At 44.3% G+C, this 23642-nt stretch overlaps 1 protein-coding gene across 4 annotated transcripts in view; it reads left to right on the top strand.

Annotated features, from left to right (window-relative positions):
* Nucleotides 1-23642, top strand: part of TBC1D5 (TBC1 domain family member 5) — a 728182-nt gene that overhangs the window by 413083 nt on the left and 291457 nt on the right. For all 4 annotated transcript variants that reach the window (XM_088463373.1, XM_088463358.1, XM_088463381.1 and 1 more), the window contains 2 exons: nt 2877-2944; nt 4309-4411. In XM_088463373.1, coding sequence (XP_088319499.1) covers nt 2877-2944; nt 4309-4411 — 171 coding nt within the window. The remainder of the gene's footprint in view (nt 1-2876; nt 2945-4308; nt 4412-23642) is intronic.

Below are 23642 nucleotides of genomic sequence, written 5' to 3'. Positions count from 1 at the left end.
TTGTAATTTCAGCATGTAAATGAATCATTTTGTATTGTGTTCCCTTGTCCATGGCGAACTGGTTTTGTTGTCTGATGTGCCGTCATATATGTCAGGACTGTATTTTATCTGCTTCCAAAATTGGGGATATGCAATAATGATTCCAAAAATTATGCTTAAAACCCTTTTCAAAATTCATTGCTAATTGTAACTTTAGGGTTTTCAATATATTTAATAGAAATAAACCAACTACTTGGCTTTATTTTCATTTAAATACATTAAGCCAATTAGGAATGAAGTTAAGGCACTTTTAAATATAAAAATATTGTTGGATTCCACAAGATTATTACATAGGCTGGGTTCAGATTTAAAACGTATATGAAGCCTTTTAATCTATCTGTATCTTTAGCCTACTCAGTAGCATGTACAGTAATGTTAGTTAAAGGACTATACTTTGGTAGCCAGCACTACAAGTATTTTTGAAAAATTGAATCATAAAAATGTGATGTCTACATAAACATGTTTTGCAGTGTTACCCTGTGTTGAAATATTAATTAAAGACATGCCAGATATGGAGAGCACACTGTGGGGGAATTGCATGCTTGCCTACTCTCCCAGAATGGCTGGGAGGCTCCCAAAAACCGGGCCGTGCTTCTGGCCCCCCTGGAAAAGTGGGCAAGTTTCCTGGCCAGCCTCCACTCGCACTCATACCCCCGGAATCGCTTCAACATGATCCCGTCCCCTGCTTTACAATGCCGGTAATCTCAGCAGTGCTGCTGTGGTGGCGGGTCCACAATGACGCGGCAACGCCATCTGCTTCTCCCCTAATGTCGAGTAATGTCCCTGGTCACACCCCTATATACCACATAACGTCCCATGCTGTGTCAGCAAGAATGTCGGCAAGTATGGGGAAATGTCATACAGTGCGATTTCTCAGTCAACGATATTCAGCTATTTATAGAGCAAATTTATGAAAGGCAAAATACACACTACATCACATTTCCCCTTGTATGCGAGCACTCTCCATAACACATGACTAAGATATAAATTCTCATTTATGTAGACTTTTTATTTGAGTTTCCAAACATAGCTCCACGGATCGCCTCCCCCTAGCACAGTCCGCATCATGCACTGAGCTTAGTAGGCTGTGCTGTGATCGGAGCCTGTGTAATTCGCTCTCCATCTGGCGGGGGTGTCAGTGTCAGGCTGTCATCGGGGAGCCGTCCCTGCACAGTGGCGCTGTATGTGCGCTACTGACACTGTGCAAGGAAACATTACAGCCTCCGTCCTACACCGCTGCTACTGCTCCAGCACATAGGGGAGGGGGGATGGCTCCTTCTGCCTTCGGGCAAAGGAAGAGGGAAAGCAGGAAGATGGCTGGGGAAGGGGGCAGCAGGGAGATGGTTGGGGACGTGGGCAGCAGGGAGATGGCTGCTTCTGCCCCTTACACAATGGGGAGGATGGCTTCTGCTCTCGGACAGGAAGGGGTTGCAGGGAGATGGCTGGGGGAGGGGGGGCAGGGAGATGGCTGCCTCTGCCCCTTACACAAAGGGGAGGATGGCTTCTGCTCTCGGACAGGAAGGGGGGTTGCAGGGAGATGGCTGGGGAGGGGAGCAGGGAGATGGCTGCCTCTGCCCCTTACACAAAGGGGAGGATGGCTTCTGCTCTTGGACAGGAAGGGGAGTTGCAGGGAGATGGCTGGGGGAGGGGGGAGCAGGGAGATGGCTGCTGTTGCTAAAACTGTGTATTCACACATAGTGAATAAATAAACATATACACTGTAATAATCAATGTGGCCACACATAAAAAACCTGTAAAGGGGAGGTGTTGGGGCCAGAAAGGGGAGGTGCCAATACAGGAAAGAGGAGGAGTCATAATCAATAAAATGCTACCCCTCCCTCCCCCCCCCTAAAAGAACAGTCTAGATCCGCCCCTGGCTCCACGCAGAGGAAGATGGAAGCATTCCATTGTATTCAGATATCAGAGAGTTTTACTATCTTAAAAGAGAATGAAAAAAAAAAAAAACCCTCAGCCTATCCTGGTGTAGTATCCTTCATAAATGCCCACTACATCGTGGCCATTCAGTCTGGTTACAGTACTTGTTACACCCCAATGGAGGATTTTGATGATCGCACATTGTTTTTTTTTCCATTTTCTTCTAATACTTTATACAAACTGATAGGTACATTTGCATACAAGTTGTGTACACCTTAAAATATAAATATTGTAAACCTAAAGCTGCGTACACACACAACGATTTTTTTAATGAACGATTTTAGTAAACGATTTTTTCCCTTGAAAAAATTAACTAAAATCGTTTACTAAAGTTGTTCATTTACTAAATGTCATGAACGATTTTTATGAACTACAAACGATTTTTGCATATTCCCTTAATGAAAATCGTTGAGTTGACAAGTCTGACTAAACTACAAATGACAAACTACAAACGTGAACGCGCATGAACGATAATCGTTCATCGTTTGACTCAGAAAGTGAACGATTTTTGCAAACGATTATCGTTAAACGATATCGTTTAACGATAATCATTAAAAAAATCGTTGTGTGTGTATGCAGCTTTAGAAATTACTAGTAAGGTAAATCCAATAATTCAACTTGTCATTTCTAAATTAGAACTCTTAATTGTACTGCCCCCTTCCTGCCTTTGTCCTCTGGTTGCTTTATTACAACCACACTGCTGTTCATAGTGTTAATAATAATAGATTATTAGACTATTTCAGAATGTTGGCGTTCTCATGTAAAATTTCTGTTGATTAGCTATCGCTACTTGGTAATGTAGTTGTATGCTGTGCGTAATGTACCTTCATGTAACAATAACGAAAGGAATGAACTCTGTAAGTCCTAATTTACATTATAAATATCCAATGTTTTATTTTTAGAGTCTCTGGAATAAGTTTTTTCAAGATAAAGAACTTAGAGCAATGGTTGAGCAAGATGTTAAAAGAACGTATGTATTGAATTTTTTAATTATTGTATTGTAATTTTCTGGCTATACAGTATAGTATACTATGTAGTCTGCTGGACATTCTTGCCACTAGCGGTTTATTACGACAATATCTACTGGAATCCTTTAAAGTTGTCTCCATGATCAAACCCAAGTAATTTCTGAACAATAACATGTTGATTTAAGCAAAATCTGCTCTAAACAGTTGGGAATTGTGACATCATAATGAAATGGGAGGAGCTTAATAATATTGTGAGTTGCCTTGTCGTGTGCAGATGGACACTGGGCCTGACAAGAGCACTCGCTCTGAATCAGGGCCCTCCTACCTAAAAATGGAGCGGCCTCCTGGCCACTCGCATAGCTGTGAGTGACCACCCACAGCTTATGCAAGCTGCCAAAAAGATGGTCGTGATGGTCATGACCATCGCGACCATCAGGCTTGCGACGAGACCCTGCGGTAGGGTCTCGCTGCCGCAAGCCCAGGAGTGCTTTTGGCTCTATCAGAGCCAAAAGCACTCCCACTGACATCACTAGTGATGTCAGTGGGGCCGGACCCAGATGGTAGGCGTTCCCATGGGAACTCCTCTGTCTGGGCAGCAACGCCCCCGGCACGCCCACCAAAGGGGGCGTGCTGTCACTCACCATCGACAGCACACCCCCTTTGGTGCAAGACCCATAGCGACAGCTTTGGCTGTCGCTATGCGGGTCTCGCGCATGTGCACGACGGAGCTCCCTCCGTCGTGCGCATGCGCATTAGGGCTCCATCGACCCGCTTGCGAGCGCTCAGCGTTTGCGAGCGGGTCTGAATTACGCCCACTGTTCGGTTAAGTAGCCACTAGGTATGTGCTTATTTTGTTCCCCAAAAATCCATGTATTCTATCATTAAACACTTAGCAGTTTATTCTGCTGAGTTTTTTTATGTTTTCTTTTATTATTTTAAATGGGTTTTTGGCTCCTTTATGGAATTCCATGTCTTTTTGGATAAATATGTTGTATTTATAGTGCAACACAGGACATCTGTTTTTGAAACAGCTTTATATAAGCGCAATGGAATATGCTGCCGCTATATAAGTAACTGTTAATAAATAAATACAACTTGAAAATAACAAAACTGCTCATGTCCTGGTAGATGGAACAACAACGATTCTTAAGAGTTTTATATGGCTCTGCAAATGCTATAGAAAAACTAGTATGCTTTTATTCATAATAGTAAATAGACATAATTACACATGGATTATAAAGTATGGTTGGTATGTATAATCATATAGTTTAAAATGTGATATTTTTTTTTCAACCAATTCTTTCCACACTTTCAAATTAAGTTGATGAATATTGCTTAGCATTCATTTCCTAACTGGGTCTTTTAGGTTTCCAGAAATGCAGTACTTCCAGCAGGAGAATGTCAGGAAAATCCTTACGGATATACTTTTCTGTTATGCAAGAGAAAATGAACATTTGCTTTATAAGCAGGTAGGATATATATTATATCTATAGAATATATTTTCCTGTTTATTGTTGCTGTACAGTACATTATGTGATATGTGAAACACTTTGTTTCCCTAATGTCATCATTGGAGATAAATGTGAAAAATATTACATTCAATTTCAATTTTAGGTCTCTCGTTACTCATGCTAGGCTAATCCGGGACATACATTTAGGGCCCTGATCCACTGTTTTGCCAATCCGATCTGCTGATTGGCAATCAAAACCACCATCGAATGGCGATCTGACTGCAGATAGCTAAAAAAACCAGTCTGTTAAAAATCCCAGACTCTCCGATCTCGACCACTTTTTGGTCAGAATCAGCAAGTCTGGGAAATCGAACATGTTGAATTTGTTAGATTCCCTGAGCCAGCCATCGGCAGAATGGGGAATTGTGGCAATCAGTTGCAAATATGGGGGCCTCAAAAGGCATGTTTTTTTTCTTTTTTTAAAGTAGCAATATCCATGAACATATTTGAAGATAATACACCACTACCTGCATGTGTGAAGAACATTCTCTCTCTGTATACAGTATGTCTTGTTGTCTGACAAGTAATGTTTCATGGCTTGGTGAAAGCTCCATATTGCAGCCACTGGTAGACATCCAAAGTTACAAAGATTTATAGTAGCTTCCATACCTTGGAGTCTTCAGGTGGTTATTTTTTTAAACAATAGTTTTTATTAGGGTATTTTTTTAAGAAAAAAAGAAAGGGAAATACAGGGGTGGGGGTACAGGCATATGTTGCACATTAGAATTATTACAGTTAATCAAAACCAAAATACTGGTGCCAAGTGGTCCACTTCATTAATGGGGAGTTAGCAGAGGAGGAGTTGGGGCAGTCCAAGTTTTCCATCCGAAAACTGCAATTCATTTTGGACTTAATGTAAGAGCGGGAGAGGCTTAATCTGTTTCCAGAAATGAGCAATAGTTGCTTTTGTAGAAATGAGAATGTAACCTATACCGTATCTGTGATAAACTGGTATATTGTCTGTGAAAATATGCAGAAGAGCAGTAGTAGGGGACAGAGAAACCTTCAGGCCGATAACCTTCGAAATTAGATTCTCTAACTCCAACCAAAGGGGGCGGATGATATGGCACTTCCAAAAAACATGGAGGATCTCTCCCACTTGACCACACCCACGCCAACAGTGTCTAGATTGGGAAGGCCATATTTTATGTAATCTGGTTGGGGCCAGGTAAATAGTTTTCACTGATTATACCCTGTCTCTGTAATTAGTTATAAGAATCAAAAGGTTATCCACAGAAAAGGTGCTGGTACTACATACCACTGACTACCACCAGAAATTAACTCCCTGGCAGTCTGTATTTTTGTTATACTTCTACAGCATCTTGCTTGTTGGTGTATATGCATCCCACTAATAATTATTGTTGGTGCTAAGCATGCCTTTATACAAACCAACAGCACCCTCCACCCCAAAATCTGCAAACTGACTACTGCCTAGCCTACTGATCCCTTTAAATGACAATGTTTATGTCGGTGTCCTCATGAGTTATGAACTGTGAATATACACTGATTACTCTTGTATTTCATGGTTGCTGATCACTACAGTATGTACTGAATAAGTAAATCCACCATCCACCATTGATGGTGGATGGTAATTTACTTATCTTTAAACATTAAAATGCATATTTTATATGGAGTCTACAACCATTTAAAAATGTATTGATTAGAGAAAGGGTTAAGGAGCCTAATTATCAAGCTTCTTCATATATATATATATATATATATATATATATATACACACATATTTATTTAATAGGATTATGTGTCCCCACCTGCAAAAGTCTAATTAGCGCTGTAGTCCACAGCCCTTATGTACCAAACTCGCTTTTCGGAGTTTTGTCCTGTTGGTTTAAGCCATCCTCAGATGGTGTTAACCGGTTTATACTTATGTAGGCATCCTTGCAGGAGTGGGATTTTATGATTCCTCTCCTGCAACCTCCGTCTGGCTCCGGAAACTGACACTGTGGACGAGATGTGAAAGACTCCTCTGATGTGGCCGGGATGTAACCCGCAGAGACAGCGCTTCTCGGAGCCGCTGTCCTTGCGAGCTACATTTAGTACATAGTGTGGGAAACACAAAATAAAAATTAAAAAGTCTGTCGCGGTACACAGTATGTATTAATACATAGGACCCTAAAACCAACACTTAAGCAAATGGGTACGCACAGCTGTACAAAGAATAATATAACTATATGTATATATATCTGTTTTCTGCAGGCGCATCGCCCGGCAGAAACAGCCTGCCATCCTGCACTTTTCCCCGCCGACCCCCGCTGTGGAACACTGGCCTCTGAAGTGACCGGAGGCTAAAGAAGCCTCCGATCACTTCAGAGGTCAGCGGTCCCAGTGATGCACTGCGCGGGTGACGTCATGATGTCACCCGCGACGTGAGGAAACTGCCCCGCGCGCCTGCTGGATCTAGTTAGATCCAGTCAGCGCGAGGCAGCGGAGAGCGGCAGAGCAGGCAAGCGGCCAGCAAGTAAAGGTAAGTACTGGGGCTGGGGCCGAGACCAGGACCAGACTGGGGGCACTATTTAAGTCTGGGTGCACTGCATACTGCATAAAGGGGCCAGCCTGGGGGCACTGCATAAAGGGGCAAGCCTGGGGGCACTGCATAAAGGTCGAGAAAGCGGCATTCAACGGGTTAATAAAAAGATTTCAAACAAGTTCCATCAATTAACTTTTCGGGTTTATTTCAACCCGTCATCAGGACACATATATACATGTATGTATATATATATATATATATATATATATATATGTATATTGTGATAGAAGCACTAGTAAAGTGGTCAATGGCAGGTACATTTGTCCTAGGTTATACTCCTGTAAGTACTGTGCATGTGTTTTGTTGATGGTGAGGGCAATAGGCCCTACCATTATTGTAGAGATGGAGTCTACTGTGTAGTGAGAGCCCAGACGGGCTAGGTCTTATGTTTGTTTTATTTATGTTTACGTATTTGGCATATTAAAGACTGTCTCCGACCAGCTTGAACGAGGACCCGGACTGGTGTACTTTTTCCCGGTTGCTGTGTGTGTGAAAGAGGGAGCCCATCTACCCCAGGAGAGGGACCCCTCTCCTGATCATATCACAATATATATATATATATATATATATATATATATATACACACATATATACAGTCAGGTCCATAAATATTGGGACATTGACAGAATTTTCATATTTTGGCCTCTATTCACCACCACAATGGCTTTGAAATGAAACACACAAGATGTGATTTAAATGCAGACTTTCAGATTTAATTTGAGGGTAATTACATCCAAATCAGGTGAACGGTGTAGGAATTACAACGGTTTCTATATGTTCCTCCCAAGGGGCCAAAAGTAATGGGACAAACTAAACAATCCTAAATCTAACTTCACTTTTTAATACTTTGTTGCAAATCCTTTGCAGGCAATTACAGCCTGAAGTCTGGAACGCATAGACATCACCAGACGCTGGGTTTCATCCCTGGTGATGCTCTGCCAGGCCTCTACTGCAAATGTCTTCAGTTCCTGCTTGTTCTTGTGGCATTTTCCCTTCAGTTTTGTCTTCATCAAGTGAAATGCATGCTCAATCGGATTCATGTCAGGGGATTGACTTGGCCATTGCATAACATTCCACTTTTTAGCCTTAAAAAACTCTTTGGTTACTTTTGCAGTATGCGTCGGGTCATTGTCCATCTGCACTGTGAGGCGCCGTCCAATGAGTTCTGAAGCATTTGACTGAATATGAGCATATAATATTGCCCAAAACACTTCAGAATTCATTCTGCTGCTTTTGTCAGCAGTCACATCATCAATAAATACAAGGGAACCAGTTCCATTGGCAGCCATACATGCCCACGCCATGACACTACCACCACCATGCTTCAATGATGAGGTGGTATGTTTTGGATCATGAGCAGTTCCTTTCCTTCTCCATACTCTTCTTTTCCCATCACTCTGGTACAAGTTGATATTTGTCTCATCTGTCCATAGGATGTTGTTCCAGAACTGTAATGGCTTTTTTAGATGTTGTTTGGCAAACTCTAATCTGGTCTTCCTGTTTTTGTGGCTCACCAATGGTTTGCATCTTGTGGTGAACCCTCTATATTCACTCTTGTGAAGTCTTCTCTTGATTGTTGACTTTGACACATATACACCTACCTCCTGGAGAGTGTTCTTGATTTGGCCAACTGTTGTGAAGGGGTTTTTCTTCACCAGGGAAATAATTCTTTTGCCATCCACCACAGTTGTTTTCCGTGGTCTTCCGGGTCTTTTGGTGTTACTGAGCTCTCCAATGCGTTCTTTCTTTTTAAGAATGTTCCAAACAGTTGATTTGGCCACACCTAATGTTTTTGCTATCTCTCTGATGGGTTTGTTTTGATTTTTCAGTCTAATGATGGCTTGCTTCACTGATAGTGACAGCTCTTTGGATCTCATATTGAGAGTTGACAGCAACTGATTCCAAATGCAAAAGTCACACCTAGAATCAACTCCAGACCTTTTACCTGCTTAATTGATAATGAAATAATGAGGGAATAGCCCACACCTGTCCATGAAATAGCTTTTGAGTTGATAGTCCCATTACTTTTGGCCCCTTCAAAAGTGGGAGGCACATATTGAAACTGTTGTAATTCCTACACCGTTCACCCGATTTGGATGTAATTACCCTCAAATTAAATCTGAAAGTCTGCAGTTAAAGCACATCTTGTTTGTTTCATTTCAAAACCATTGTGGTGGTGAATAGAGGCCAAAATCTGAAAATTCTGTCAATGTCCCAATATTTATGGACCTGACTGTATATATATATATATGTATATATATATATATATATGTATATATACATACACCAATAATCCGGCACTCCAAATCAATTTATGCATCCACCTGAATGGTTAACGTTTCATGGCCACGCAGAACCCCGTCATCAGGATAGAGGAAATGCAGAGCGATAAGGCAGTACAATTCTGTAGTGCTGTGCTTCTTACTAGTCTGAAGACTGTCTAGGATATCAGGATAGACAAGGTTTGTGTGGACTGACAGCAGAAGTGCTCTTTTCCTTCCTTCCCACCAGTTGCCAACCCCACTTTCTCATCCCATGTCCTCTGTCCTATACAAGACGTGGAGACAGCAGAAGTGGGGGGGGACAGTATCTGGGCCCCTTTATCTAACTCTCTTATGTCACCATCTTTAACAAACTATGAGGGGTATTCAATATGAAAGGTTAACTTCCCTGGCGAAGTTAACGTTTCATATCGGAGTTTTTTTCGCCGTAAAGGTATGGTGCGCGCTCCCGCTTATCCCCGGATCCAAAATAAAATTAACGAAAACGGGAAACTCCGAAATTGGATTTGCGTAAAGTTACGATTTTTTCCTTAAAATAATTGTAAGACCCCCCTAAAGTTGTAAAAACATGGGGGGAAAGTCGGGGATTTAAATAGCCGCAGCAGGTGTTTTTTTTCCAACATTGAAGAAGTGATGCAGAAGAGCACTTAGGTTATTTTTTTCGTTTTTTTAAGTGGTCCCATCAAATTTGGACAGAGAAAAATAGAGTGATCCAAAAGCGCGATCTTCTATTAATTGATTCTGTCGAAGTGGAAGGAGAGAGACACAAGAAATTAAATCCAAAGTACATGGACCCCTTTTAGGGCTTCAAAATCCTCCGCCTCCGACTCACCTCCAAATGGAGAAATATGTTCACATAAAGGTATCTGTCTTGCGTCAGCTTACAGTGGAAATACAGGTATTCATATATTCCCAATTGGACCTCCCCTATGTAAAAACACTCACGTGGGACCAGGTATAAACGTTCCCATCAGGGTTTCTTTAGGTCCAACAGAGCACTCCTCATTCCAAAAGCTGGAAGCAATCCTTTCAATACAATGATCCAAAAATCATATAGAAGTCCAAAGTTTATTGGTACAATACAGGAACAAATAAAAAATAGATAAAATCCAAGCATAGAGTCCTCTTTCCTTATTACAGGTAAGCAATAGAAATTCTCTCCTGAAACCCCAAATGAATGAGTATGGAGAACCAACCAGTAAAAGAATAAAAAAATAGCAGCAAAAAAAAAACTTGCCACAGTACCACCAACGCATTTCTGACCATAGGTCCTTCCTCAGGGTGTAAATTATGACTGAACAGCCAGGGTATATATACCCTAACTCACACTAATTGATTAACCTCAATATTGAGTAATCCACAAACTCCGGATAAGTAAAAAATGGCATCAATCCTTAAAAAGCCCTTAATATATTACACATTCCATTAATATGAATTCATGTACATCCACAATATATATCAAAATATAAATCAACTGAATCATACATAAGAACATAATAAAAACAAAATGAAAAAAAAATAAAAATAAATAAATAATAAAAAAAAAAATGAAATAAAAATAAAAATAAAAAATAAAAACAATAATTAATTTTTGGCATCCAGTCCATATTTTGGATCTCTCCTTAAATTTATAATGTTCATTTGCGTGCCAAACAGCAGACCAACGTGACAAAACTTGATCACTCTATTTTTCTCTGTGCATTTGACTTGGAGGCGTGGTGCCCCTAAGAGTGGACTAAGCAGCGGTTTGTGGGGCGCTGGTTGCCTTTACATTTTTTTGTATTTGTATTTTGTCCATCAAATTTGGGGTACATGAAAATGGGTACTAGCATATTTTTAAGTCCCTAAAGTCATTTTTTAAAAATTCTGCATTTGTGCACCTGCCGCTATAAATCTACTCTAGAAAACATCTGCTGCATACTTGCAGAATAGCCCTGAACCTATTTCCCTATTGTTTAACAATTTTTTCCCATTTTTTTTTTTTGCACCCCAATTTTTACATTAATTTTTTGGGGTGTCCCTATTTTTTTTTTAAAACTTTTTTTGACACAGTTCTTTTTTAATTGTCAATCTCAGGGGTACAGGCAATTTTTTTTAAGCCTGCACCCCTAAACCCCAATTCTGCACTTTTTTTCGACACCTATTCAATGGTGAAAAGTTATCACCGTTTTTTATCAAAGACTTTTCAAAACTGCGATAAGTCTTTGAAATTGAATACGGCGTAAAACTAAAACAAGTGATATTAACGCAAAAACGTTAAAAAGTGCGATATTAACGCAAAAAACGATGTTATCGCACCCATATTGAATACCCCTCTATATCTCAAGTGTAACGATTATGGTATGCTTATCCTCCAGCCACTTTGCAGCTTTGGAGGTTTATATTACAAGCCTGGTTTCTGCATTACAGATATTTCTTTTCTAGGTGACACTGTATCTTGATATAATAACTAATTTTTCTATTCTCAGTGGACGATAGACGTTAATGCTCCTAGGAGTCATAAATCTTACAGCTTATCTTATAAATATCTGAATGTTCTATTTTGCTACAGTGTGATACAAGGACATATCAAATTCCATCATTGCTGATTTTCTATTGTGCGGTGCTCATTCGACTGACTAATGCCATGCTTAATAATAACATGAGATATATACACTAATTTGCTCTGTCCTACCTTGGGTGATGATAAACCATTGTGTTTTCTGGCTATGTACTATGCAACGTTAGGTACATCTCTGGTGGAGACTTAATGAGACGCATAACTAGAGGTGTGACACTATAATTATATTAGATGCACTGTATTAGTAGGTTCTTTTTAAACTTTTGTAACAATATTTTGGTTAAACATACCTTATATTATCATGTGGGCTGAAACATAATTCTAGCTGATCTATTTCGCCACCACTCATAAGCATTGATGAATTATTGTCACTCTTATAATTTTTTGCATTTTGAACTTCCTCATATAAGATTTAGTTCTTGTGTACCGAATAGTACACTTTAATGTATGTATGTTATGTATAATGTGTGTGTACCATGTATTTTATTTTCATAGTACAAGTTACATTTTATATTAACCATAATATCATATAAGAGTACCCCCAACTAACTAACAAAGAGTCTTCTTTGTTTATTATATTGTATTCTTCTGACTCTGGGGAACACCACCAACCTACAGAATTTCTACATCCGGGTCCATAGGGTATCCACAGGATACCTTGGGGTATAGGTGATGACGTCAGGCATCGGACACCATAGAGTTAAAGTTTTCAGCCTCCCAGGATGCACTAGGGTCCCCCTCCTATACCCCGCCCCCGAGCCAAGGCATCTCAGTTTCGTTGGTGCCCGGCTCGGAGTCGGATTCACCTGTTTAGAGCTAAGATTAGCCTCTGAAGTTTCTTCGCAAGCAGCTGTGACTGCTCATCTTGAAGTACAGCATGGACAGTCAAGGCTGAAGTTCATTCTGTCTTCCCTACACCCCCGTCGGTACCAGAACGCCGGTACTGATCCAGGGATGCTGGTAAGCATCTGGGGTCACAGCTAGCGGTGACCCCAGATGTTTGGGACCATGGCCGGATTCAAGGGGGCAGCAGGTAAGCAGCGGTGTCCCGCGGTGGGTCCCTGCTGAGTACATGGTCCAGAGTCCCCAGGCAGGGGGCTCCCTGGGGACTGGCTGCAGCGTGGAGCCAGGTAACTAACCTGCACTTCCACTACCCCCCTGGGACAGCGGACCGCGGTAGTTCTGCGGCGTCCCAGGGGAGCGCGCCTTCCCTTTACACAGCCGGCGCCTCCCCCGCTGCACAGCCCTCTCTGCATCTGCTGACTGGCCCTGTGGCAGCGCTCCTCCCCCAGGCCGGCCTCCTCTCTGCTCCTTGATGGCCATCTTTTGCTGGAAGCATGGTGAGCGCTGCTGGACGCTGATGATCGGTGGCATCGCGGTCTGGGTCCCCCGGCATACCTCTCCTCCGTTGGTTACAGGTCTGTGTATGCAGCGCTGTGTCCTACCAGGCTCTGTGTCTGCGTAGTTGAGGATCAGCGCTGATAGTGCAGGAATTGATTTCTTTGCATGGTATGTGACTTCTGCTAGCGTCTGCTGCCTGTACTTTCACTTTCTACTGTCAGCCATTTCACTGTCCCTGCTCTTCTTCTGCTAAAGCCCTTGCGGTGGGTGATTGCAGGGTGGTTCTCCCACTATACTATCAAGTATCAGTGAGAGGGGTCACATACTTACCATCATGTCAGAGACTGACTTTCCTCTCCAGCTTATTTGTACTACATGCAAGGTACCAATAGCGGAGGGGGAGGGTAACGCGGGGGGGCTATGTCGACAGTGTAATTTTTTGGTGCGGCCAATTACTGTCATGGCTGCGGTACAGGAGCCGCCCTGGGCTTGTTTCGCCAAAGCACTTACAACCCTCGTGGGCCAGTTAGCTCCGCAGTCAGTGGTGTCTTCACCCATGCAGGGTTTCCCGAGACAATTGATGGTACCCCACAGTCTCCCTATTTCCCCTCCTCAGGTCTCTCAGGAGCCTGCGTGGGTTAATTCACTAACAAGTTCTGTACAGCATTTGTCGGACGTGTTACAAGGGGACTCTGTGTTGCGGCCACATAAACGGCCGGTGGCATCTCTGTCCGCTCCTTATGAGGATGACTACGTGACGACCGATGATGGGGAGATTCTGGATCTTTCGGACCAAGAACCTCTCCGTTCTAAAGAGTCGGATGCTAAGTCCAAGGTTTATATTCCTGGACTTATTCGGGCAGTCCGCACGGCTTTAGTGATTGAGGATGAAGATCCTCCGGTGTCCAAGTCAAAATATGCCATTTTTAAGGATATTAAGGGTGACGCCACAGTGTTTCCTCTTTCGGGTCAGTTAGTAGACCATTTAGAGGAGGCGTGGAAACACCCTGGCAAACGGTATCAGCCTCAGAGACGCTTGGCGGTGGCTTATCCGTTTGCGGACAATTATTTTTCCAAGTGGGAATCCCCTCCACAGGTGGATTCTCATGTGACACGCCTAGTCCGAAGTGCCACGTTGCCCATGCCCTCCATGTCCTCCTTGAAGGATGCTACGGACCGTAAGGTGGAGATCTGCCTAAAGTCCATTTATTCCCTTGCGGGGAGGGGGGCAGCCAGGCCGGCTATGGCCATTTGTTGGGTAGCCAGAGCTATGGAGCGCTGGGCTGATAGTTTGGAGGCGTCTTTAGATTCTGACTGTTCGGCTGAATAGACCGAGTTGATAGGCAATCTCCGAGATTCGGCCACTTATATCAATGAAGTGGCTTTGGATATCAGTACCCTGACTTCTCGGATTTCTTCGGCAGCTGTAGCTGCTTGTCGCACCTTATGGTTGCGATCTTGGAAGGCGGATGCTGATTCCAAGAAGGGCTTGGAAGCTTTGCCTTTTAATGGAGAAGTCCTATTTGGTCCGGATTTGGACAAAATTGTAGCCACGCTGGCGGTAGCCAAATCGGCTTGTCTCCCGTCTGCTACGGTTCCTTCCAGTTCAGGTACGTCGTCCTTTCAGCCTTACAGGCCCAGGGTAGGCCTAAGGCACAGTCTTTTCCCTGACAGGCTGGCCCCAAAAAATCGGCCAAGCCCCGGAAACAGGCCTGGAGTACCAGACGTCCGGCCTCTAAGTCAGATGACAAGCCTGCGGCCTGACGGTCCGGGCCTCCCTTTGGGGGATCCCAAAGTGGGAGGACGCCTGTTGCAGTTCGCCCAGTGTTGGTCGGTTACCACGACAGACACTTGGGTTCTCGAGGTGGTTTCTCACGGGAATGCCATCTCCTTCCTGCACAGGCCCCCGTCTCGATTCTTCACCACGGGTCTTCCATCAGACCGGAACAAAGCCATGGAACTGCAGAAAGTTTTGCACACTATGCTCCAGGCTGGAGTTATAGTGCCTGTTCCATTCTCCCAGAGGGGCCAGGGTTTCTATTCCAATCTGTTTTTGGTGCAGAAACCCAATGGATCGTACCGTCCGATCCTCAACCTCTACGAGACCCTACGGTCCATCATTCTGGCGTTGGAACCTGGGGATTACATGGTGTCGTTGGACATACAGGACGCTTACCTGCATGTCCCTATTCTTTTACGCCATCAACAGTTCCTCAGGTTTGCAATCCGCAACGATCACTTCCAGTTCCGGGCGTTACATTTTGGGCTGGCGACAGCTCCTCGTGTGTTCTCCAAGGTTATGGCGGTCATGGCGGCTTCCCTGCGGCTGCAGGGAGTCCGCATGTTGCCGTACCTGGACGACCTTCTGTTGGTAGCAGGATCTCCAGAGCTACTTCTACGCCACTTGGATCTGATGATTGCGGTACTGCTTCGGCACGGCTGTTTAATAAACTGGCAGAAGTACTCCTTGATCCCGTCTCAGAGGATTCTGCACCTCAGAGCCTTATTGGACTCCAGACAGCAAAGGATCTTTGTGACAGGGAAAAAGATTTCTGCCTTACAGTTGAGGGTGCGCAGTTGTCTGCAGAGTCGCCGGGTGTCTCTGCATTCGGCGATGAGGTTACTGGGCTCCATGGTGTCGGTATTCAACATGGTGGAATATGCCCAGTTTCACTCCAGACCTCTGCAGCAATTGATCCTGTCCAAATGGAATGGACTGCCTCAGAATCTAAGGTTCCAGACAATGGTGCTCACTCCAGAGGTTCACCTGTCCCTAGCCTGGTGGTTGCAGACGACACATCTCAACAAGGGTCGTCCATTCTGGGTGGCGAATTGGGTCCTGTTGACAACGGACGCCAGCCTTCGGGGCTGGGGAGCGGTCACGGGTCCACACTTGTTCCAGGGCAGATGGACTCAGGCGGAAAAGGAGCTTCCAATAAACATCTTGGAACTCCGTGCCGTTTTCAATGCTCTCCAGCAGGCACAGCGGGTTCTCCGAGGTCACCCCGTGCAGGTCCAGTTGGACAACGCCACCACCGTGGCCTACATAAATCGGCAAGGAGGAACCCGAAGTCGGGCGGCACTCGTAGAGGTGTTTCGCATCCTGGTCTGGGCGGAGCGCAATCTCCCGGCCATATCAGCAGTATTCATCCCGGGAGTTCTCAACTGGGAAGCGGACTTTCTCAGTCACCAGGACGTTCATCCGGGGGAATGGTCTTTGCACCAGGACGTCTTTCAACTTCTGGTGGACAGGTGGGGTCTTCCAGAGATCGACCTCATGGCGTCACGGCACAACAACAAGTTGCCGGTGTACGGGTCTCGCACAAGAGACGAAAAGGCGTCTCTGGTGGATGCTCTGTCCGTCCAGTGGACTTCCGGTTTGCTTATCTCTTTCCTCCGTTTTCCCTTCTTCCACGGGTAATCCGGAAATTCAAACAGGAAGGAGGGACGCTCTGTTGATAGCTCCCGCATGGCCCTGGCGGCACTGGTTCTCAGACCTTCAAGGTCTGTCCGTGGACAGTCCTCTGCGGTTGCCGCTACGACCGGACCTTCTGTCACAGGGTCCTTGTCTTCACCCGGACCTGACTCGGCTGTCTTTGACGGCGTGGCTGTTGAGATGGCCATGTTAAAGTCCAGGGGTTTTTCCAGCTCTGTAGTATGGACTATGCTAAGAGCTCGGAAACCTTCTTCTGCAAGAATATACCATCATGTGTGGCATACGTTCTTCTAGTGGTGTCGACCGAGAGGTTATGCACCTCAGGAGTTCCGTCTGTCTAGAGTGTTGGCTGTTCTACAGGCGGGACTAGACCATGGGCTTCGCCTTGCTTCTCTGAAGGTACAGGTGTCTGCCCTGTCCATCTGGTTCCATCGTAGGATTGCTGCAATCCCTGATGTGCGCACCTTTATGCAAGGTGTTCTCCGAATTCAGCCACCTTTTGTTCCACCGGTGGCGCCTTGGGATTTAGCTGTGGTGCTGAGGGCTCTCCAGGACCGCCATTTGAACCACTGGGCTCAGTGGACCTTAAATGGCTGACAGCTAAACAATTTTCCTTCTGACCATTGCTTCGACCAGACGTGTTTCTGACTTAGGGGCTCTCTCTTGTAGACCCCCTTTTCTGATTTTTCATAGGAACAGGGCGGTGCTGCGCACTCATCCTGGTTTCCTTCCCAAAGTTGTTTTGAGTTTCCAGATCAACGAGGAAATCGTTGTGCCGGCTTTTAACTCACCTGACCTTTCCGTGGGTGAGACCACTTTGGATGTTGTGCGGGCCTTAAGGATTTATGTTGACCGCACTTCTTCGTTTAGGAAGTCGGACGCCTTGTTTGTCCTCTATGACTTCCGTAAAAAGGGTTGGCCTGCTTCAAAGCAGACTTTGGCAGGCTGGATTCGTATGGCCATTTTAGAAGCATATCTTCATGAAGGCCTTCCGGTTCCTTCCTCTGTGAGGGCTCATTTCACTAGGTCTGTGGGTCCTTCATGGGCAGCTCGACGTGGTGCCTCTGCAGTCCAGATCTGCAAGGCTGCCACGTGGTCCTCTGTCCATACCTTTGTGAAGTATTATGCGTTTGACACCTTTACCTCTCAGGATGCTTCCTTCGGGCGGCGGATTCTCCTTTCAGCACAGGAGCGTCCCCACCCTTGAAGGATACTGCTTTGGGACATCCCCAAGGTATCCTGTGGATACCCTATGGACCCCGATGTAGAAAATATGAGATATGGTAAGAACTTACCTTTGTTATCTCTATTTCTACGAAGTCCATAGGGTTCCACAGGACTCCCGCCCTGTCGCTTCTGTGCTGCAGATGGGCTTTACTCTGGTCACCGGTTTTTCCGTCTATGGTGCCCGATGCCTGACGTCATCATTTATACCCCAAGGTATCCTGTGGAACCCTATTGACTTCGTAGAAATAGAGATAACAAAGGTAAGTTCTTACCATATCTCATATTTTATTCACAATTTTTTTTGTGTTATTACCTTACCTAGTTGGCCTTTTTCTTATCTCTTGTACCACACCCATTTTTTGTCAGTTTGACCATTCAGGGGTGGTATGAAATATCATTGATTCATCCTCCGGTTATCATGTGCGAGCTCCAAAGGAAAATGTTTGTGCATAGTCTGAGGACTGGCAAGGTGAATATATATATATATATATATATATATACAGTCAGGTCCATAAATATTGGGACATTGACAGAATTTTCATATTTTGTCCTCTATTCACCACCACAATGACTTTGAAATGAAACAAACAAGATGTGCTTTAACTGCAGACTTTCAGATTTAATTTGAGGGTGATTACATCCAAATCAGGTGAACGGTGTAGGAATTACAACGGTTTCTATATGTGCCTCCCACTTTTTAAGGGGCCAAATGTAATGGGACAAACTAAACAATCCTAAATCTAACTTTCACGTTTTAATACTTTGTTGCAAATCCTTTGCAGGCAATTACAGCCTGAAGTCTGGAACGCATAGACAACACCAGACGCTGGGTTTCATCCATGGTGATGCTCTTCCAGGCCTCTACTGCAAATGTATTCAGTTCCTGTTTGTTCTTGGGGAATTTTCCCTTCAGTTTTGTCTTCATCAAGTGAAATGCATGCTCAATCGGATTCAGGTCAGGGGATTGACTTGGCCATTGCATAACATTCCACTTTTTAGCCTTAAAAAATTCTTTGGTTGCTTTTGCAGTATGCTTCGGGTCATTGTCCATCTGCACTGTGAAGCGCCGTCCAATGAGTTCTGAAGCATTTGACTGAATATGAGCATATAATATTGCCCGAAACACTTCAGAATTCATTCTGCTGCTTTTGCCAGCAGTCACATCATCAATAAATACAAGGGAACCAGTTCCATTGGCAGCCATACATGCCCACGCCATGACACTACCACCACCATGCTTCACTGATGAGGTGGTATGTTTTGGATCATGAGCAGTTCCTTCTCTTCTCTTCTCTTCCCATCACTCTGGTACAAGTTGATATTTGTCTCATCTGTCAATAGGATGTTGTTCCAGAACTGTAATGGCTTTTTTAGATGTTGTTTGGCAAATTCTAATCTGGTCTTCCTGTTTTTGTGGCTCACCAACGGTTTACATCTTGTGGTGAACCCTCTATATTCACTCTTGTGAAGTCTTCTCTTGATTGTTGACTTTGTCACATATACATCTACCTCCTGGAGAGTGTTCTTTATTTGGCCAACTGTTGTGAAGGGGGTTTTCTTCACCAGGGAAATAATTATTTTGTCATCCACCACAGTTGTTTTCAGTGGTCTTCCGGGTCTTTTGGTATTGCTGAGCTCTCCTGTGCGTTCTTTCTTTTTAAGAATGTTCCAAACAGTTGATTTGGCCACACCTAATGTTTTTGCTTTCTCTCTGATTGTTTTTTTTTTTATTTTTCAGCCTAATGATGGCTTGCTTCACTGATAGTGAAAGCTCTTTGGATCTCATATTGAGAGTCGACATCAACTGATTCCAAATGCAAATGTCACACCTAGAATCAACTCCAGACCTTTTACCTGCTTAATTGATAATGAAATAACGAGGATATAGCCCACACCTGTCCATGAAATAGCTTTTGAGTTGATAGTCCCATTACTTTTGGCCCCTTAAAAAGTGGGAGGCACCACTCAATCACCCTCAGATTAAATCTGAAAGTCTGCAGTTAAAGCACATCTTGTTTGTTTCATTTCAAAACCATTGTGGTGGTGAATAGAGGACAAAATATGAAAATTCTGTCAATGTCGCAATATTTAAGGACCTGACTGTATATATAAAAAACAAATGACATATGGGGGCGCTCCATAGTGCATAGAAGTATTTAATCAAACACAGTGTAAACACACAGCAATAGTCTACACCACAAAGGGTGTGCTCGTACCAGAGTGTATAACGGGAGTGGACTTGTTACCACTGGTTACCACATGATAGATATAGACCAACCAGGCAATGCACCAACACGTCCTCTGGAACACTAGCACATATGTATATACAAATATACACATCAAAAATAGATTATTAGAAGTAAGATACAGTAATGTGTGAAACAGGTCAAATAACTGTAAAGAAATGTTCAATGCAAGAAAATCCCAAAATAGCACGTTTATTAGTACTACATAACAAATGTATGAATTGTACATTGAACACTCTAACAGGACTTCAATAGGGGTGTTTCTAAGTGCTTGATTTTGGAGCCGAGCTAAAAAAACACAATAAACCTGCATCAGACTTTTTTTGTAGTCATTTTGCAAATTATGATGAATAACAAATACTGTAGGTTGTTTCAAAAAGTGTTGCTTATTCGCATAGGGCCTGATTCTAAGGGCTCTATTTATCAACATTATTTTTACTAAAATAATGTGAAAAAGGGTGTTTTCACACCCTTTTCACATTATTTTAGTATCACCTATAGTTATTACAGGGCAATTGGAGTAGAATTCGTAAAATTCTACTCCAACCCCTAAGTATCACTTATTTTTAGTAAAGCAGATCGCATTTCCCATAACTGTAATGGGAAATGTGATCTGACCATAGTTACTAAAAATAAATGTGAAAAAAATATCGGGGGAAGAGCTGTGATAATAACGCCACGTGGAGGTGGCGTTATCCAGGGTCTCCCCCGGTAACCGGCCTCCTGCCCTGCTCTAACGGGGAGAGCAGAGCCGGGAGTCTGTCCCTGTAATAAGCTGTGTGGTCTAAACAGACCGCAAGCTGATTACTGTAAAAAAAAAAATTACTTAACTGACTCCAGGGACCGGTGATCGGGCCTCCGGGGATGACTCCCCTCTGGTCAGCTGGTCTCCCATAGTGCACTGCGGCCCGGTCATCAGGTGATCGGGCTCCAGTGCAGTATGGGAGATCACCTGACCGGAGGAATGGAGAACATCACCGGAGGCCTGCAGCATGCAGGTAAGTGTAAGTAAGGGAGAGGGGGGTCGCAGGGGGGTCCGCGATCGCGGGGGGCGGGGCTTAGCGCCTGGGGCGGGGCTTAGCGCCAGATGGGGTATAGCAGCGGTGACCGGTCGGCGCATGCGCGGGCACTTAATCACGGTATTTTTTGCGAAAATACCGTGATAAGGCTCCGAAGGGGATTAGCAGGGGCAGAGCTTTATCGCAAGCTCTGTCCCTGCAAGGGATTTGTAGTAAATCCCTGTGATATTGCCTGAATTCGCAATGCGAATTCACTCGGTAATATCACACTACAATCTGCATTACCAATGCGGATTGTAGTAAATAGAGCCCTAAGTCACATGTAAGTTCAAATGCAGCCGCATTTAATGACTTTTAGTAAATTGCACAAGCGTTGCAGGCTGCTTATACATCGTTAATTACTTCCGAGTGATTGTGACACATCAGTCCTTTCTCTGCGACCACTGAGTGTGCATTACTAGGCGGCAACAAGATGTTTGCACATAAGAGAATTATTGCGTGAGTGTGTTGTGGGCATGATGCCAGAGTTATTATCTATTCTGAGTTGTGCGTATGTAGAGAGCTTGCCATATTCAGTTGCATCTCCTGCACCTAGCATGGAGTAAGTGTAAGTACAGCTAATAGTGATGGTGACTGCTCCTGTGTACTGAGGACCGCATAGACTCTGAATATGGGTGTATAGACACAATAGCATTCCTTTCACAGCAGGCACACGGAGTTGCATTCACAGTACATGAGACTTGGGGTCAGGGCTATAGTGTATGAAGATCTTTGATAATAAGATTAAGACTAACAGGGTACTTTTAAATTATATCACAAAATAATTTTCACGACCACACTCAACACGTTCACACAAATACTTACTCTTCAAAGCTGTAAGCTACATTTGTTCTAGTTCTCTCAGCAGACCCATTTCCTTCTAGTATGCTCGCTCTGCTGTCTGCGCCCCATGTATTCTGTCCATCAGTACACTTGATCTGTCATCAACAATAAAAAACATTGAATCTTAAAACTCTCTCTTCTCTACCACAGCCTCTCTCCCCCAACAAAATCACTTTTCTCCCCTCAGCTCTCCTTTATCCTTCATCCTTTTCCATTTCTCTTCTGCAAGCTCTATCTCTTTTCCCCCATAACTCCTGCAAGATGATTCTCTCTTTTTCCTTGTTGTAACTGAACAGATTCACTTGTTATGTAACAGTATGGATGGTAACCGGTGCCAGCTGGCAAATTTTAGCATAGGGGGAGGGATTTAGTACGATTGACCGCCGGCCACATGGCCGACGGTTCAAATCCCGACAGCGGCATCCCGGCAGCAGTGAAAATCCTGATCGGCCCAAGTTAAGAATTTCCTACCCTATTCTACCCCCTAACCCTCCCTTAGGGGTGCCTAACCCTAACCTCCCCCCCAAGTGCCTAACCTTAATCACCCCTCTAATTGCCTAAACCTAACCCGCCCTTCCCCACCGCCTAAACCTAAGTCCCCCGGGGGGGTGCCTAACCCTAACCTCCCCCCGGGGGTGCCTAACCTTAGCCTAACCCTAAACTCTCGGGGGGGGGCCTAACCCTAAGTCCCCCCCCGGGAACCCTAAACCTAACCCCCCCCTGCGCACGGCTATCCGCACCCGGGGCCCGGCTTACCTTCGATCAGTAAGCCGGGTGTCGGGCTCCCTGCGTAGGTAAAATGACAGGCGTCAGGATTGCGACGCCTGTCATTTAACCCCTTGCCGGGATTAGACAGTCGGGAAGCCGATGGTCGGGATTCCGTCCGTCGGCTTCCTGACTGCTTCCCAGTGGGAGAGCACACAGCACTGGCCCATAGTGGATGAGCATCAGCCCATCTCTGGGTGAGTTAAGGTACCATGAATGTAGTCACAGTTTTGGAGTATTGTCCCTCCGCCTCATGATAAGGAATTTTGTTCTTCTAATCCCCAGCATCCCCCGCAGATCAGGTGTTCCACACGGCGTGTGACATAAAAAATATTTGCTGCCTCTCATACCAACTGATTACTTTCTCCCACTCCCACCTCTAAGATTTTACTTGTGTTGTTCCCTACTACTGGAATTCTCTCCCACTCCCTATCAGGCTCTCCACCTCTCTACAAAACTTCATACGGGCTCTCAACACCCACTTCTTTATAAAGCCTTCCAGATCTCATCCTAACCCACTACTCCATGCTCCTAGCTCCCTGTTTCTCTCCTCTGTGTCACCCTTGTCTGTCTTCTCCTCCCCTTTAGAATGTAAGCTCTCACGAGCAGGGCCCTCTTCCCTCGTGTGCTTTTCCTTCCCTCACTTATACCGTCATCGCCTCCCCACTGCCAACAACTCGCCAAACCATTACGATTGGCCGCACCGATGCTTATCTGGATCTTATAGCTGCGGCAATGCTTATAAACCTTCTATGTTTTGTACTGTAAGTCACTTTTTATTGTTTTGCTCATATTGTTTCTGTTTCTGTACTCTGTAAGGCACTGTGGACCCCTTGTGGAGCCATATGAAGGATAATAATAATAGTTCCTCAGATGTGTAAAGAAA

The sequence above is a fragment of the Taudactylus pleione genome, unplaced genomic scaffold (genome assembly GCF_031769625.1).
Source record: "Taudactylus pleione unplaced genomic scaffold, aTauple2 ptg000053l, whole genome shotgun sequence".
NCBI classification, from domain to species: Eukaryota; Metazoa; Chordata; class Amphibia; order Anura; family Myobatrachidae; genus Taudactylus; species Taudactylus pleione.
The sequence above is the reverse complement of the archived record's forward strand: the minus strand, read 5'-3'. Positions and strand labels throughout refer to the sequence as shown.